At 46.0% G+C, this 15,072-nt stretch overlaps 1 protein-coding gene across 2 annotated transcripts; it reads right to left on the bottom strand.

Moving 5' to 3' along the window:
• Positions 1 to 2,836: 2,836 nt before the first annotated feature.
• On the bottom strand, positions 2,837 to 10,395 carry SNU13 (small nuclear ribonucleoprotein 13). Of its 2 annotated transcripts, none has more exons than XM_029955316.1 (3): positions 10,261 to 10,395; positions 4,825 to 4,945; positions 2,837 to 4,051 (listed from the first exon to the last, which is right to left on the bottom strand). In XM_029955316.1, the coding sequence occupies exons 1-3, from the start codon at positions 10,261 to 10,263 to the stop codon at positions 3,789 to 3,791; spliced, it is 387 nt and encodes a 128-aa protein (XP_029811176.1). In that variant the 5' UTR covers positions 10,264 to 10,395; the 3' UTR covers positions 2,837 to 3,788. The 2 variants fall into 2 exon arrangements, with proteins under 2 accessions (XP_029811176.1, XP_029811177.1); XM_029955317.1 differs by lacking the exon at positions 10,261 to 10,395 and adding an exon at positions 6,380 to 6,482.
• Positions 10,396 to 15,072: the final 4,677 nt, after the last annotated feature.

The raw sequence follows: 15,072 nt of genomic DNA, 5'->3' as shown, positions 1-15,072 counted from the left end.
CGTCTAGTCCTGAAAGGCACAGTCTACAGACCCTGAGTCTCCAGCCATCCTTGGAGGATGCAGTCCCTTCCAGATGCTTTCCTTCCTTCTCTGAGGCTAATTCTTCAAAAGCAGTAGCAGCAGAGAGAGCAGAAAAGGGACAGAGAGGATAGAAAAGGGATGGTGGGGGGACGCCTGGGTGGCTCAGTCAGTTAAGCGCCCGACTTCAGCCCAGGTCATGATCTCACGGTCCGTGGGTTTGAGCCTTATGTCGGGCTCTGTGCTGACAGCTCAGAGCCTGGCACCTGCTTCAGATTCTGTGTCTCCCTCTCTCTCTTGGCCCCTCCCCTGCTCACTCTCTGTCTCTCTCTCAAAAATAAAGACATAAAAAAAAAAAAAAAAAAAGGATGGTTGGGGGGGAGATTTTTCAAAATGTAACCTAGCTGACCTTGAGAGAGACTCGGGGACAAGTTCCTCTTCCTTCCTCATCAGTTTGGGCTTAAAGATCATGGAAATGCAATATTAACATATTTCAGACAACCTGTACCAAGGCCATTATTGTAAATGTAAAAATAGTCCTTAATCTTAGTCCACTTAGGAAACAAACTAGAACAGAAATTCCTAGCCAGTGTGTTTGGGGTCAGAGGACCCTTTCAGACCTGATGATTCTCCAAATGTCTACATGCAAAATTCTGCAACCAACCTCTTAGGTGGCTAGATGGACATTACTAGATTTCCTTCTTGGTTGTGTGTTTAGCCTTTAAGAATTCATTTTACACTTTTTAAGAAAGTTTAAAAATTTTTTTAAATTTATTGCTTAATTTATATCCAAGTTACTTAGCACATGGTGCAACAATGATTTCAGGGGTCACTTCCTTAATGCCCCTCACCCATTATCCCACCCCCCCTCCCACAACCCTCTGTTTGTTCTGAGTTTTATGGTTTGTCCCCTCCTGGTTTTTATATTATTTTTGCTTCCCTTCCCTTATGTTCATAGGTTTTGTATCTTAAATTCCTCGTATGAGTGAAGTCATATATTTGTCTTTCTCTAATTTTGCTTAGCACAATACTTTCCAGTTCTATCCATGTAGTTGTAAATGGCAAGATTTCATTCTTTTTGATTGCTAATACTCCATTGTAGCTGAATGTCACATCTTTACCCATTCATCTGTTGATGGACATTTGGGCTCTTTCCATATTTTGCCTACTGTTAAAACTTTTTAATGTTTTGTTTATCTTTGGGAGAGAGAAAGAGAGAGACAGTGTGTGAGCAGGGGAGGGGCAGAGAGAGAGGAAGACAGAGTCCGCAGCAGGCTCCAGGCTCTGAGCTGTCAGCACAGAGCCGGATGCGGGGCTGGAACTCACAAACCGTGAGATCACGAGCTGAGCCGAAGTTGGGCTGGACGCTCGACTGACTGAGGTACCTAGGTGCCCCATCATCCTACACTTCGAAGCATCTGTTAGAGCACGGCTACAGCGCTAGGGGCATCATGCAAGTTCCTGCTTTCGAATGAGGGTAATGATCAGAAAACAACCTCAAGGGTTAGTAAAGGAGAAGCTAAAAATAGAATGTCACAGTGCTGGGGCAGGGGGCAAGGAAAGAAATGAGGTAGTTTGTAAAGGCCCTACAGAAGTGATACCTGAATGAAGACTGGCATGAGAAGAAAGCCACCAGTGCAGTATAGGAACATCAGATACAACCAATGAGAAGAAAGTGCTTTTGGAATGTTCAAGAAACCAAACGTGAAACACTGAGCGAGGACGGCAGAACACGGTGGAGATGCAGACACAGGACAGGCAGTAGGGCCTTAGGAGCAAGGAGAAGAGCCAGTTTTTTCAAAGGATCCTAAATGGACACCCTGCCCTGCAAAGGCTTAAAATGTAGTTGTGGCAACTGCGCTAACATTCCAGATCCCAGGAGCCCCTGCTCCCTTCCTGGAGCTCTCGGGGATAAGGCCCAGTTTCCAACTAAGTGGAGGTAGAACTTGATCTGCCTCCACCCAACTTATTTTGGCCTTTTAAAGTATGATTATGAATGTACACAGAGGACAAAAGATAGTAAGCACCCCAAACTGCACCACCCACCAGTAGAAAGCTGCTTGGGCTGGGGTGGGAGTATCTAAACACTGGAGCGAGCTGGGAGACATGACTAGCCCAGTGGCACCCGCCTTAGCAGGACAGGGTGGGTTCTAGATTTCCTGCACATGCCTCTTACTGGAACGCACACTCATTTGACCATTATGGTCTTCAGTTATCTACACTCTGGAAGAAAACGTCTCTGCTGAGATTCAAGGATCTCCCAGTGCTTTCCCTTAGGTAACAAGTAGAAGTGGCTTCAGTCACCACCTCCCCCACAGCCACCAACTCTAGCATGTGGCAAAGGCTACTAGGAGCCTCAATTCTGCAATAGTTCTCAGCTAGGGGGTGACGGTGCCACCAGGGAACACCTGGCAGTGTCCTGGGGGTGGGAGAAGTTTTCTGCTGACAGCCAGTGGGTAAAGGCCAGAGATGCTGCTGAACACTGGACGGCATCCAGGGCAGCCCTGGCCACCAGGGACCGTCCACCCCACTCCTGGACCATCGCTACACTGTATGTTAACTAACTGGGATTTCAATTACAAAAAATCAACCAGCCCCAAATGTCCACAGTGCTGAGGCGGGAAACCCTTTGTAGAGCGAGAATGATCGTGTCAGCACGAGACATTTTGAGCTGCTGGAAATCACCCGGGGTAATGGCTTTTTCACAGCCTCTTGGTGGGAAGTTTGAGAAGCTATCATATCACTGTTCTAAGGATGCTGAACAGTTCTTCATTTCAGGTATCACTGGGCACCTCTCAAGAACCACACTTTCTTTAAATCGGAATAGGAATATTATTTCTTTATTAGGATGCGCACAAGACCGGCACACTAGCACTGTCCTTCTGGTGTGAGAAAGAATACGTACATCTGACCCACGCGGTGGCGGGGAACGGGGAAGGGCTCTCCAAGCTGGTACCGGCTGTCCCCAGAGACCCCTCCATTCCCCAGCGAGGACGTTCCCTGGACTCCAGCATCTCTGCTGTGGCTTCCAGTCAGGCCTCCAGGCCTTGCCTGTTCTTCATTCCAGCATCAGTTGACCCTCTTTGTTCTTGCCGCTCCGGACTCCTTCAAGATCTAGGTCAACTGCCCCACGTCTAACTTGCCCAGACAGCCTCTGGAATTCCGCAGCACAGCTTTGGTTATGCTGCCGCCCTCAGGGGCATGGTTAGGAGTGGGGGGAGGGGGGACATCACATCACTGAAGCAAACGGCAGGGGCAGATTAGCACATGACACTTGGACATACACCTAAAAACCTCACAGGACACATGCTTTCTCCTCAAGTGTTACACAATCGCCACAGAGAGCAAACACTTATGGAATGGATTTGTACACCAGGCAGGAGGGATACAAAGTGAACAGTGTATACATCCATCATGTCCTGCACACAACGGGAAGTTAGCGCCTGAAGGCTGGAACCAGAGCTCGGTCCTGGCTCTTCCCTACCTTTGAATGGTGTCACCACTCTGTCTCCGCCTGTTCTTGGCATTAGTTCATTTTTCAAAAAGGAGGGTAAGACGGCAGAGAGAGTAGAATGGGAGATTGGGCTGGGTGGGGGATTAATATATGGATATCGACCCGTAAAACAAAAATAATATAAAAATGCAAACCCCAGATTTAGTACTCTAATATTAACAGGAGAGGTGGCTGGAGGCACTACATGCTAACAGGGACAATATGATCCACGCCCCCGGGGGAGGACTTAGTGAGGAGTGGGGCACAGGCCGCAGGCTTAGACTAAGAGCCTTTCAATGGACTGCTGAATGGACTGGATCTGCTGCTTCAGCTGTGAGCCTTCTTTGATGGTGACAGAACAGGCGATGACGGGCCTGGAGACCCCACAGGCCCGGCCCAGGGCCTGCTTGGAGCGCACAAACACGTAGGGCACGTTCTTATCCTCACACAGCAGCGGAAGGTGCAGGATGATCTCCAGAGGCTCAGCGTCTGCAGCCATCACGATGAACTCAGAGATGCCTCTGTTGAGGGTTTTGGTGGCTGAAGAGATGACAGGAGGCCAATGAGTGACTGGGGCCGGGGTGGGGGGCGAGGCATGAGAGCCACAAAAAAGCAATTTCCAAGGGAAAGAAACAGGTGCTTTCTGGGCAAAAATCCCCAGGCACAGGCCATTCTCTGTCCTATAGTGTGGCCTTGGGAAGTGCTATGGGATTTAATCACCCACTGGCCACCCTCAATGCCTTTCTCAAACCCTACATCAAACCCATCAGCTCTGTCACAACACATCCTCACACAGATCGCTTCTCGCCTGGTTGGCCAGAACAGCTTTCACACAGGCTTTGCTGTACAGCCTCTCTCCAACTCTGTGATCAGGGATCAGGGTGTTACCATCCCGGTCTGTCACGAGTAATAATCCTGGAAAGCTCACATTACAGGCAACTTAGAAGAAAAATCAGCACCCCAGATCACCGTTTAAACCCTTACTCCTGACTGCTTATCTCTGTGGCCCAGGGCCAGTCCACAGACCACACCGTGTTAATGCTGGAGTAGGGACAAGAGCACAGACTCTGGAGCCGCATGGCCCAAGTTCAAATCCCGACTGTCATTTTCCTCAGGAGGTAGACGTTAACAACTGATGGGTCTAAAATAATTCTTAGACCATTAGCCTTTAGCATCTATTGCCAAAACGCTACTCAAGTCCTCCCACTGATCCCAATCAAGAGTATCTAGCCCTCTTTCCAAGTTGGATCCAAGTTGGAAATCTAGAGACAGTGCCTCGATCACTTTCCCTGAGCCCCCGCTGGCTGCCTTACCTTCATTAGCTCCTTTCCGAAGCTGCTTGTAGTTACATGACTGCTGAACAAGGTCCAGTAGTTTCTTGGTGAGGTGGGCGTCTGCGAGGGGGTAGGCCTTCGGATTTACATCAGCCTCAGTCTACGGGGTGGGAAATGGGCGGAGCCATCAAACCATCAGTCAAACCGAGCCAGGAGTTGTTCCAGACAAATCACAAAATACTTTAAATCAACAGCAGCTTCCCTGTCCCTCCACCCTCAGAAAGAAACTTAGTAATTGACACTGGCTGCCTCTTCCCAACTTAGTACACTAAAGTTGATACACTTTTATTATCCACTTGAGTGACAGGGGATAATTTTTAAATTTGGGATTTCCATATTCCACCCCAAGTTTACTGAAATAAAAATTAAGGCATAATTTATAGAAATGTGGCACAAAGTTCTCTCTCTCCATTCCCCATTCAATATTCAAATCTCCCTCTGTCCTCAGTAAGAATCCATCAAAATATTTTCTCATTTATCTGACCCTACAATACATACAAAATGGTCAGTGCCAACAAAATGGTTGGTACCTCTACAACAAGCTCACCAAGGTCAAAATTTCTTTTTGTTCTTAGAATACATCCAATTAAGGCCATCCAGAGTACTATATTCAAGTTATTCAAAAATTTTCCCTGTGGTTTTCAATTTGATATATAATTAGGGTTCCTTTGTATTCAGCTTGCTTTAAAAAAATTAAGATTTTACTTTTCAAATATATAAAATATCTACATGGTTCCAAAGTCAAAGCTATGTTAGTGAACTAAACGTTCTGAAGACTGGTAAACAGTAAAGCATGTATCCTGCCTTTTTCATACAGACTGCATCACTAGGTAACCAAGTAGCAGATGACCAATTTCTCTTGTATCATTATTCCATCTACTAAAGGAATGAGTCAATCAAATCCCACCAGCCTGCAACTCATATTAATAAGTCAGTCAATTCAGACATAGGTAATGGATCCAGACATTAACAGCTACCAATATCACAAAAGATACCCTTTGATTACTGTCCCTCTTGAAGAATAAAAACATCTATAACTAAGCATTTTTGGGGAAATGCAAAAGGAAAAAAAAATCTGATCAAGCCTTTGATTCTAATATTAGATATTAAGGAACTATTAAATGTTGGGGTATTAAAGTGGCCCTGCAGTTGATAAAAACCCTTATTTTATTGATGTATACTTTATCACCTATGAATAAAAAAACTATACGTAATTGGCTTTGCTTCAAAATAACCCGCGTTGCGAACGAACTGGGTGGAGCCTGCTTATATATTCCTTTTTCCTCATCCCCACCTCTCAAGTTTAACCATTTTCAGTAACGTCTCATTTGTTTTCCCCATGACTCTTTTTAGAGATCTATGTATTGATATATAAGATTCGGATGCACCCCACGTTACCATCGCGAGCAACAAGCGGTTCGCCCGCGGCGTCCCGCCCCCATCCCGGTGTTGGAGGCTGGAGCGCGGCACGCAGCGCGCGGCACCCCGATTCTAGGTGGAGACCCGTGGGTGACGGCCCGGGGGGAGCACTCACCATCACGTCTGCCTCGGTGGTCTCCTGCCCAGTACCGCAAGGACACAGAAATGACCCACCCGCAGGGAAGCAGGAAATGGCGCAGCAGTGACGCCAGCGGAAGTGACATAGAGCGAGATTGCACCAAATGCCTGGTCCCTAAGACTGCACCGGTCCCAGGGTGATGCGGAATTAAGTGAGGGCTAGAGTTCCCCGAACAAGTGGGGGGCGGGGAACCATTATTGGTCAGCTCTTCTCCATACATTCTCGAATTAGCTTTCCAAGGCCCATAAAAAACGTGCTAGGATAATATGATACGTAGGTTTGATATAATCTCTATTGGGGTAAAGGACCTTTAGTATGCAGAATCTGTCCATCAATTTATATATGCTTAATTTGGTACTTCTCAATAAGGCTTTATGATTTTTACAAAAGGCCTAATCTCTTTTAGATTTACCCCTAGGTATTTCAGGCTAAGAAATTTGACTTTATTTCTTACTATATTAAGAATTTCTGAGGCGCTTGGGTGGCTCAGTCGTCTAAGTGTCTGACCAGCTTAGGTCATGATCTCAGGGTTTGTATTGGAGCCTAGATCCTGTTTTGGATTCTGTGTCTCCCTCTCTGCCCCTCCACCACTCCCGCACTTTCTCAAAAACAAACAATTTCTTCTTAAACAGATTGGTATTTAATTCAATCAGATTTTGTGCTGATTTAGATGAAAAAGGCTTTTTCCTTTAATTTTTTTTTACAGGTTTTCTAATGTTAAACCAAGTGTGCATTCCTGAGATAAAACCAACTTAAATAGTTTTTAAATTTTATATCCGTTAGCTAACGAACATAAGGTTTCTTGGGGGAAGGGACGATAAAAATGTTCAAAATTCTATAGTAATGGTTGCACAGCTTTCTAAATATATGAAATACCACTGAATTATACACCACACAGGTGAACTTCTTATAGTACATAAATCATCTCAATAAAGAGATTTAAAAAACTAGGTATGGGTTTTTTTCAGGTTAAAAAAATTTAAAAAAAATTTTTAATGTTTTATTTATTTTTGATACAGAGAGAGACAGAGTATGAGAGGGGAAGGGGCAGAGAGAGAAGGACACAGAACCGGAAGCAGGCTCCAGGCTCTGAGCTAGCTGTCAGCACAGAGCCTGATGCGGGGCTCGAACCCACTAACGTGAGATCTGACCTGAGCCGAAGTTGGAGGCTTAACCGACTGAGCAACCCAGGTGCCCCCAGGTTAAAAAAATTTAATGTTTATTTGAGAGAAAGAGAAGAGAGTGAGAGCGAGCTTGCAGTGGAGGAGCAGAAAGAAGAATCCCAATCCCCAGCAGGCTCTGTACTGCCAGCTCAGGAGATGAGGGGCTCATCTACCAATAGATCAGGACCCCAGCCGAAATCAAGGGTTGCACACTTAACCGACTGAGCCATCCAGCCACCCCTCCTGTTGAAAATTTTTAGTTTCTGGGGCGCCTGGGTGGCTCAGTCGGTTAAGCGTCCGGCTTCGGCTCAGGTCATGATCTCGCGGTTCGTGAGGTCGAGCCCCGCATCGGACTCTATGCTGATCGCTAGCTCAGAGCCTGGAGCCTGCTTCAGATTCTGTGTCTCCCTCTCTCTTTGACCCTCCCCTGCTTGTGCTCTCTCTGTCTCTCAAAAAAAAAAAAAAAAAAAAAAAAGTTAAAAAAATTTTAGTTTCTTTATTCACCATCGATCATTTATATACTTAAATGCTATACAATTGCTTATTTGTCCATATCTTCTTGTAATTATAGAATTTTTATTTTATTCATACCTTATTTAAATTTTTTAAATATTTAAATTTTCTACTTAAATTTGTTTTGGTACATTTTTTTCAGGCATTTGTTCACTTCACCTCAGTTTCTGTATTTATAGCTATCAAATTGTTCATAAGATCCTTTTTAATATCTGAAAATTATATCTCTTTCATGTTTGTTACACCTTACTTACCACCCATTTTGCTTATTTTCCTGATTAATCTCACTGGAGGGGACTTTCCAAAGAAAATCTTCTCATTCTGTCCATCCTAGAAGTCAGATCTATTTGCTATTTTAGTAATTTCTGCTTTTCTTTGGTGTTTCGTCTTTTTATTATTTTCCTACCTTTTATAGCTCCTTTTCCTCCAACATAAGCATTTTAAGTCCAAGGTAATACTTTAGTTATGGTGTGTGGTATTCTATTGTTTAGTTCTGTTTTCACATTTCCATTCTAATTTCATTCACTAGATTCACTATGACCAGTAGATCAGTTTATTGACAGCGTTGTTCAAATCCTCTTTCCATACTGAGGTTCTGGAATCACCATCTATCATTTATATACTTAAATGCTATATAATTGCATATTTGTCCATTTCTTCTTGTAATTATATCATTTTTATTTTATTCATACCTTATTTAAAATTTTTAAATCCATGACCTGAGCTGAAGTCAGACGTTTAAAACCAACTGAGCCACCAGGGTGCCCTATACATTTTTTTTTTAATGTTTATTTTTGAGAGAAGGAGACACCGAATCAGAAGCACATACCTTGTTTTTTTTAGCCACTATCTTCACAGATGCCTTTCACCTTAAAACTTACTTCTTGGGGCGCCTGGGTGGCCTTATTTGTTAGTAAATCAAAACCTTGCAGGGTTGAGAAAACTGTCTTAACCGACTGAACCACTCAGGTGCCCCCTTTAAAAAATTTTTAATGTTATTTATTTCTGAGGGATACAGTGACAGAGTGTGAGCGAGGCAGGGGTAGTGAGAAAAGGAGACAATCTGAAGCAGGCTCCCGATTCTCAGCTGTCAGCACAGAGCCCAGCACAAAACCCAACTCAGATCTCGAACTCAGGAACGGTGAGATCATGACCTGAGCTGATTCCTAACCGACCGTGCCACTCAGGCACTTCGAGAAAAATTTCTTAGGTTTAACTCGAGACCATCCTATTCCAAAACTTCGCGTGGAATTCCGTAAAATGAGCACTGGTTTAGAAGCTTCAAGTTCTACACTCAGCCACATACTAATTTCAAAATAGGGGGGAGGGGAGGGAAGGGGGAAGATGCCTAACGGGATCCACGCTCCGTTGGAAGGATTAAACCTCACTATGTTAGTGGAAGTACTTTGCAAACTCTTCCTTCCTTACCAAGTACCAACAACACTAGCTACCAAGCTACAGAGTTGATTAAAGGCTGGAGATCACCAACAGCTTAGAGAAGCCGCACGTGGCGCTCCCAGGACCTCTGATTTGAGACTACCGCCTCGCAGAAACCATTCCTGAACCCCAAGTCGGGGTTCTGGATCACTCCACATCTACCACAGCCGCCAAACGCCCAAGGCCCTCAAAAGCCAAGTCCCCGGCACGTGTGACTCGCGGTGGGCACTAAGGCGCAGATCCATGGAGCTCTAGATCTCCGTCTCCTGAACATCAACAACTGAGGAAGTGGGTTAGGGGAGGCTGGTTTGAATTCAGGGTTCCAAACCATCCTCCAGCGACCGATGCCCAGCAAGAAGAAACAAAAAGACGGAGACAAGTTTTCTCATCCAACTTTCTACTCTCTCCCACGTGGGTTGGTCTCCCACGCCGCACCGGGACTCCTCCGCTCCCCGGAGGCTTCCAGCCACGCGCACAGAGTGCTGCAAAGTACCCCCGACCACAGCCTGCTGGGACCTGAGGCTTTCCGGGCTCTACAGCCTCGAGTGGGGCTGTTGGGGCCCCACGGCAGTCCGAGTTCTAACTCGGGGGTTGGGGGAGGGAGGAGGCCGGGACTCCGTGGCCGCTGGAGCTCTACCCCCGGGCCGGGCGATCAAGACAGCGTACGTTCTGAGCCCCGACAGTCTAGCGAGCGAACCCGGAGTCTCGCGCTTCCCAGCCCTGCCACCACGCGCAAGCACTCACCATCGCGGCGACTCGGCGGTCTCGCCACCACTCAGAGGGCGCAGCTGACGTCAGAGCGGGAGCGCGCGACACGGCCGGAAAGTCGCGCCGCAGCAGTGAAAATGGCCGCGCGCGGCAGGAAACGGAAGTGACGCCACTGCTAGCGGGCGGACCTCGTCCTGTAAGAACGCCCGCCGGAGAACCAAGTCATTTCTGGGCGAGGGACAGTTATTTGCTGTTTTGTTATCATTATACTACCCATTTTTGGCAGGAAGAGTAAATCAAAGATTCATACACGGACAAACACCCAGAGCAAAAGGTTTCAATGAGGTCGTCATTCCATTGCCTCTATATTCTTTAAGCATATTCTTGTGCTTTCAAAATCATCTTTTTTACCCTACACTGGTGAGGGAACGGTATGGAGATAATGATGGGTAATCCTAAGTGTTTTCTTTCATATTTAGATATCCTTGTTAAAATTTAGTACGAAGTGTGGAGTCCATCAGAAATGGAATCCCTTGAGTAGGGAATTCAGGAAGAAGAACAGGTTTGGGGGTGAGAGTTGAGTTTCTGTCAGGTCGAATCTGGAGATGTAATAGGACACGCAAGTTCTTCTGGTCAGCATACTGATGTTTTCTCTAGGTTGCTCCAAATCTCCACTATTCAAAGCTAAACTCATGTCTTAACACCTCCAAAAAGTCCTTCCTGATTGTATGGCCCTCACTCATTTCTCTCCAATATGATGCCAGGAACATCTTGGGACCACTGGGATCAGCCCAAACTAGACCAGTTATAGGTTAGTTTTGGTTAACTATTTTGGAAACCTGGTAGAGACCTGGTAGGACCCTTAGGAATCATGCAGCAATCTCTTCATTTTACATATATTAAGGCCCAGAGAAGGGAAGCTGCTTGCCCAAAGTCACAGAGTGAGGCAGTGGTTGAACCAGAACTGGACCTTGGGATTTTGGCTCTTGGCCTGGGTTATTTTCCACTACATCTGGTTGCTATGCTTGAAACCAGTTGTGGTATGGGGCAACATGATGGGTTTAAACTGGCTCCAGGATGGAACATTTATTACATCAAAAATTTCTCCATCAAACTTCACCTCATGCAAATCTTTTTGTTACGTTTATGTATTTATTTTGAGAGAGAGTGTGTGTATCTGCGTGGGCAGGGGAGGGGCAGAAAGAGAGAGAGAGAAAGAGAGAGACTCCTAAGCAGACGCAGCACTATCAGTGCAGAGCCTAACATGGGGCTTAATCTCAGGGACCATGAGATCATGCCCTTAGCCAAAATCAAGAGTCAGATGCTTAACTGACTGAGCCACCCAGGCACCCCACCTCATGCATGACCTGTTGAAGAACAAAATTTGTCCCCGAACTGAGAAATACCCACAGATGATTCCTGCTTAAGAGTAGCACCTGTGACAGGGCACCTGGGTGGTTCAGTTGATTAAGTGTCTGACTTTTGATTTTGGCTTGGGTCATGATCTAAGGCTCTTGAGAACAAGCCCTGTGTCAGCCTCACACTGCCCAATTTAAGATTCTCTTGCTCCCTCTCCCTCTGCCCTTTCCCCACCCTCTAGAACCTGTGGTTTGGATTCTGCTGTTCACTTCTCAGATCCTGTTTCATGTTTCCATATTAGTTAAGCATATCACCACCATTGCTGGGGAATTAAACCTTATTATTTCAATTTACAGTCCTAGACATGTCCTTATCATTTGCTTTTTCAATGTCCTTTTAAAAATGTTTATTTGTTTTTGAGAGAGAAAGAATGGAGGAGGGGGAGAGAGAGGGGGAGAGAGAGAGAATCCCAACCAGGCTCCACACTGTTAGCACAGAGCCTAATGGAGGTTTGATCCCACGAACTGTGAGATCATGACCTGGGCCAAAATCAAGAGTTGGGTGCTCAACCAACTGAGCCACTGAGGCACCCCAGCTTTTTTGATGTCCTTTATGATAATTTCCAGTTGTTACTTGGCATACCTGGCATCTTGGACCATCATATCCCAGGTCTCCTCAGTAAAGATTGATGGGGACCTGATGTTTTTGTTACCATGAGTAATGAGACAGTACATTTCACCTAATTAATTCTGTTTCCCAATTATATAATATCAACTTCCAAATTCTCTTAGAGCTAGCTCACCCTTTTGTACTTTGTTGTTTCCCTTGCTAGTAAGTTAATAAATGTTAGTATATGCTCAAGATCAATTTGTCTTAGAAATTTATCTTTTGCACACTTCTGAGCTTAAAACTCCAAATCCTTGCCATGGCTTACTAGGCCCTGCTACACCAGTCGCCAGCCCCAGTCCCAAAATACAGTTCTACCCATCTTTTTCTAGCCTGAGCACACCCCAGTTTTTCCAATCCCATCTATCACTCTTCATTGCGTGTAATGTGCTCCACTGTTTTGCTTAGCTAACTCCTGCTCATCACCTCTTCTGTGAAGTCCCCCTGATCACCCAGACCAGGTAACTGTCCCTGCTGGATAGACCCACAAACGCCTGGTACTTGCTCTGTATAGCACTTGTCAAACTTGCCTTTATTCAGTGTCCACCTTTCAACCACACTGAGAGCTTTATGAAAGCAGGGTTTGTAGATGCTTTGGGTACTTTGGATATCTATCTTCTAGGACTATGACTGACCTGAAGGAGGTACCTCTTTCACTTATGGGTTTTTGATGGCAAGCAACCGAAAAGGAGTTCAGGAAAAAACTGTCACGGAGCTCACAGATTCCAGGGGAGCTGGTCGTGAGAGCAGGACTAGCCCCACAGCCTCCCTACACTGCTAATGCCCTCCATTAGCCTCCATTAGCCAAGAACTACCGGGAACACACCCATAGTGCTATACTTACTGCATCAAGGGAGAATGCACACCATGGAAATGATAAGCCTTCTTAATAAGAGGGCGTTCAAAAGGATGTGGGTTCTACTAGGTAATTTTGGGGAGGGTTCAAGGAACTGGGGTTTGCTCTGGATTAGATGTCATCAGGGAGTGTGAATAATTCTATGATTGGGCATCTTAATGATCTTATCGACAAGGTGGAAGGAACCAAGTGGGGCTATGGGGCGCCTGAGTGGCTCAGTTGGTTAAGCATCCAACTTCGGCTCGGGTTATGATTTCACGGTTTGTGAGTTCGAGCCCCACATTGGGCTCTGTGCTGACAGCTCAGAGACTGGAGCCTGCTTTGGATTCTGTCTCCCTCTCTCTCTGCCTCTCCCCTAGTTGTGCTCTGTCTGCCTGTCTCTCAAAAATTAACAAATGTAAAAAAAAAACACAGGAATCAAGTGGGGCTAATGCTGTAACTGGTAAAGAGATAGCAGTCGCTCATTTTAGACAGGATAAGTGGGATTTGGTGATTTTTGTGGTTTCAATAATGTTCATGTTTTGGTCTCTGTTCAAACATAAATAAAGAGTGGTATTGCTCTGTCTTGATTATCGCAGAATGGCTTTCCCTGTTGTTGAGGTTCTATGAAATTGTTTATGTTGAACAGGAGAATACTGAGGTCTGGCTATGAGTGTTAGGCCAGCTCCTAGTAACACCAAGTCTCCACTGAGAGAACTGGGCCAGTTCCTAGCTGTCATGGGCTGCTTTTCTTTTTCTTTTTCTCACCAGCTTCCTATTCCCACCTTGAATCTCTCTTCTGCGAGAGAGTATCAGGTATAAGCTGGGGTGACATTCAGTCGGGATACCTCGTGTGGCATATTGGGTTCTTAAACTAGAGAAATACATCACAGCTGGTTGGTAAATAGGTGATGCTCTTCTCCTGGGATGCTTAGTAACACAACACTGCTATTAAAGGGTTAAGGCCTGGCCCATCTGATTGGCTGATGTCCCTTCCTGCTCCATTATTCAATATTTTGAATATAACCTTTGGGTGAAAGATAATCTTCAGGGTAGCATTTATTCTCCTACCAACACTGATCCTGAGATGGAAAAAGTAATCCCCAACCAAAAACCAAAATATGGTGAACAAGAAGGAAGGGATGCGGAGTGGTCGAACAAGGATACGCGTGTTCAATAGTGTTCGTTACATGTCTGGTATTGGAGAGTCAGAAGGACACATGGATGAAAGCGTTGAATAGGAAGAAAGAAACCATGCAGACCGCAGGCGGCATCACTCCATCACACATGGGAGGAATATAGTCTCTTCGCTCCAGAGAACCAGATATTTAAAATCAATTCTTCTTCCTCTTAATTTCTTTTGGGCACTTCTCCAGTGCTGTCCTTACCTGCACTGAGGCCATGTCAGCTGCCTCTGGTGCCAGGTTCAGGATCTGGAACTAGCTGAGGCTCCTTTGTGAGGTGGCCTCAGTGACAGGGGTGTGATGTGGCAGGGGCTACCCCTCCCCAAACTGGCTGGGTCAGCCATCCCAGTCCTGCCCTCCAACTCCCTGACACCACCTGCTCACTTAAGCTTTGTCATGTTGCTGCCACTGCTGGGCGCCTGTGCTGTGGTGGGACCATTCCAGGGCCCTGAGTGGGAGCCAGTGCGGGGCCTGCTTTCTGAGGATCACGGCTGCAGGGACCCTCGGTGCTGTGGCAACCTGCTTGTGCTCTGCCTCTTTCTGCTCTGGCAGGTCCAGCACCGTTGGCACCAGGTCACCAGGACCCACGCCAGCATGAGGAAGGTCACCAAGGTGAGGGGGCCCCCCACAAACCTCCTTCCCTTGGCACCATGATTGGCTCATTCACTTGTTATGAGGACCCTGTTCTATGCCCTGTGTACCAGAGATGAATCATATGGAGGAACTTAGACTAGTTATGGGGAACATCGCCAGGCCCCAAACCCACCAGTCACCTTAGTCTCTCCTCCCTCCCTCCCTCCCTCT

Source organism: Suricata suricatta, chromosome 10, assembly GCF_006229205.1.
Source record: "Suricata suricatta isolate VVHF042 chromosome 10, meerkat_22Aug2017_6uvM2_HiC, whole genome shotgun sequence".
Taxonomy (NCBI): Eukaryota; Metazoa; Chordata; class Mammalia; order Carnivora; family Herpestidae; genus Suricata; species Suricata suricatta.
Note: the sequence above shows the minus strand (reverse complement) of the source record. Positions and strands in the feature narration are given on the sequence as shown.

Bases quoted from the DNA above. Each gene is read 5' to 3' on its own strand.
- SNU13 (XM_029955316.1), bottom strand. The intron at 4,052-4,824 runs GTAAGGCAGCCA...TCATCTCTTCAG, and splicing joins TCGGAAAGGAGCTAATGAAG to CCACCAAAACCCTCAACAGA.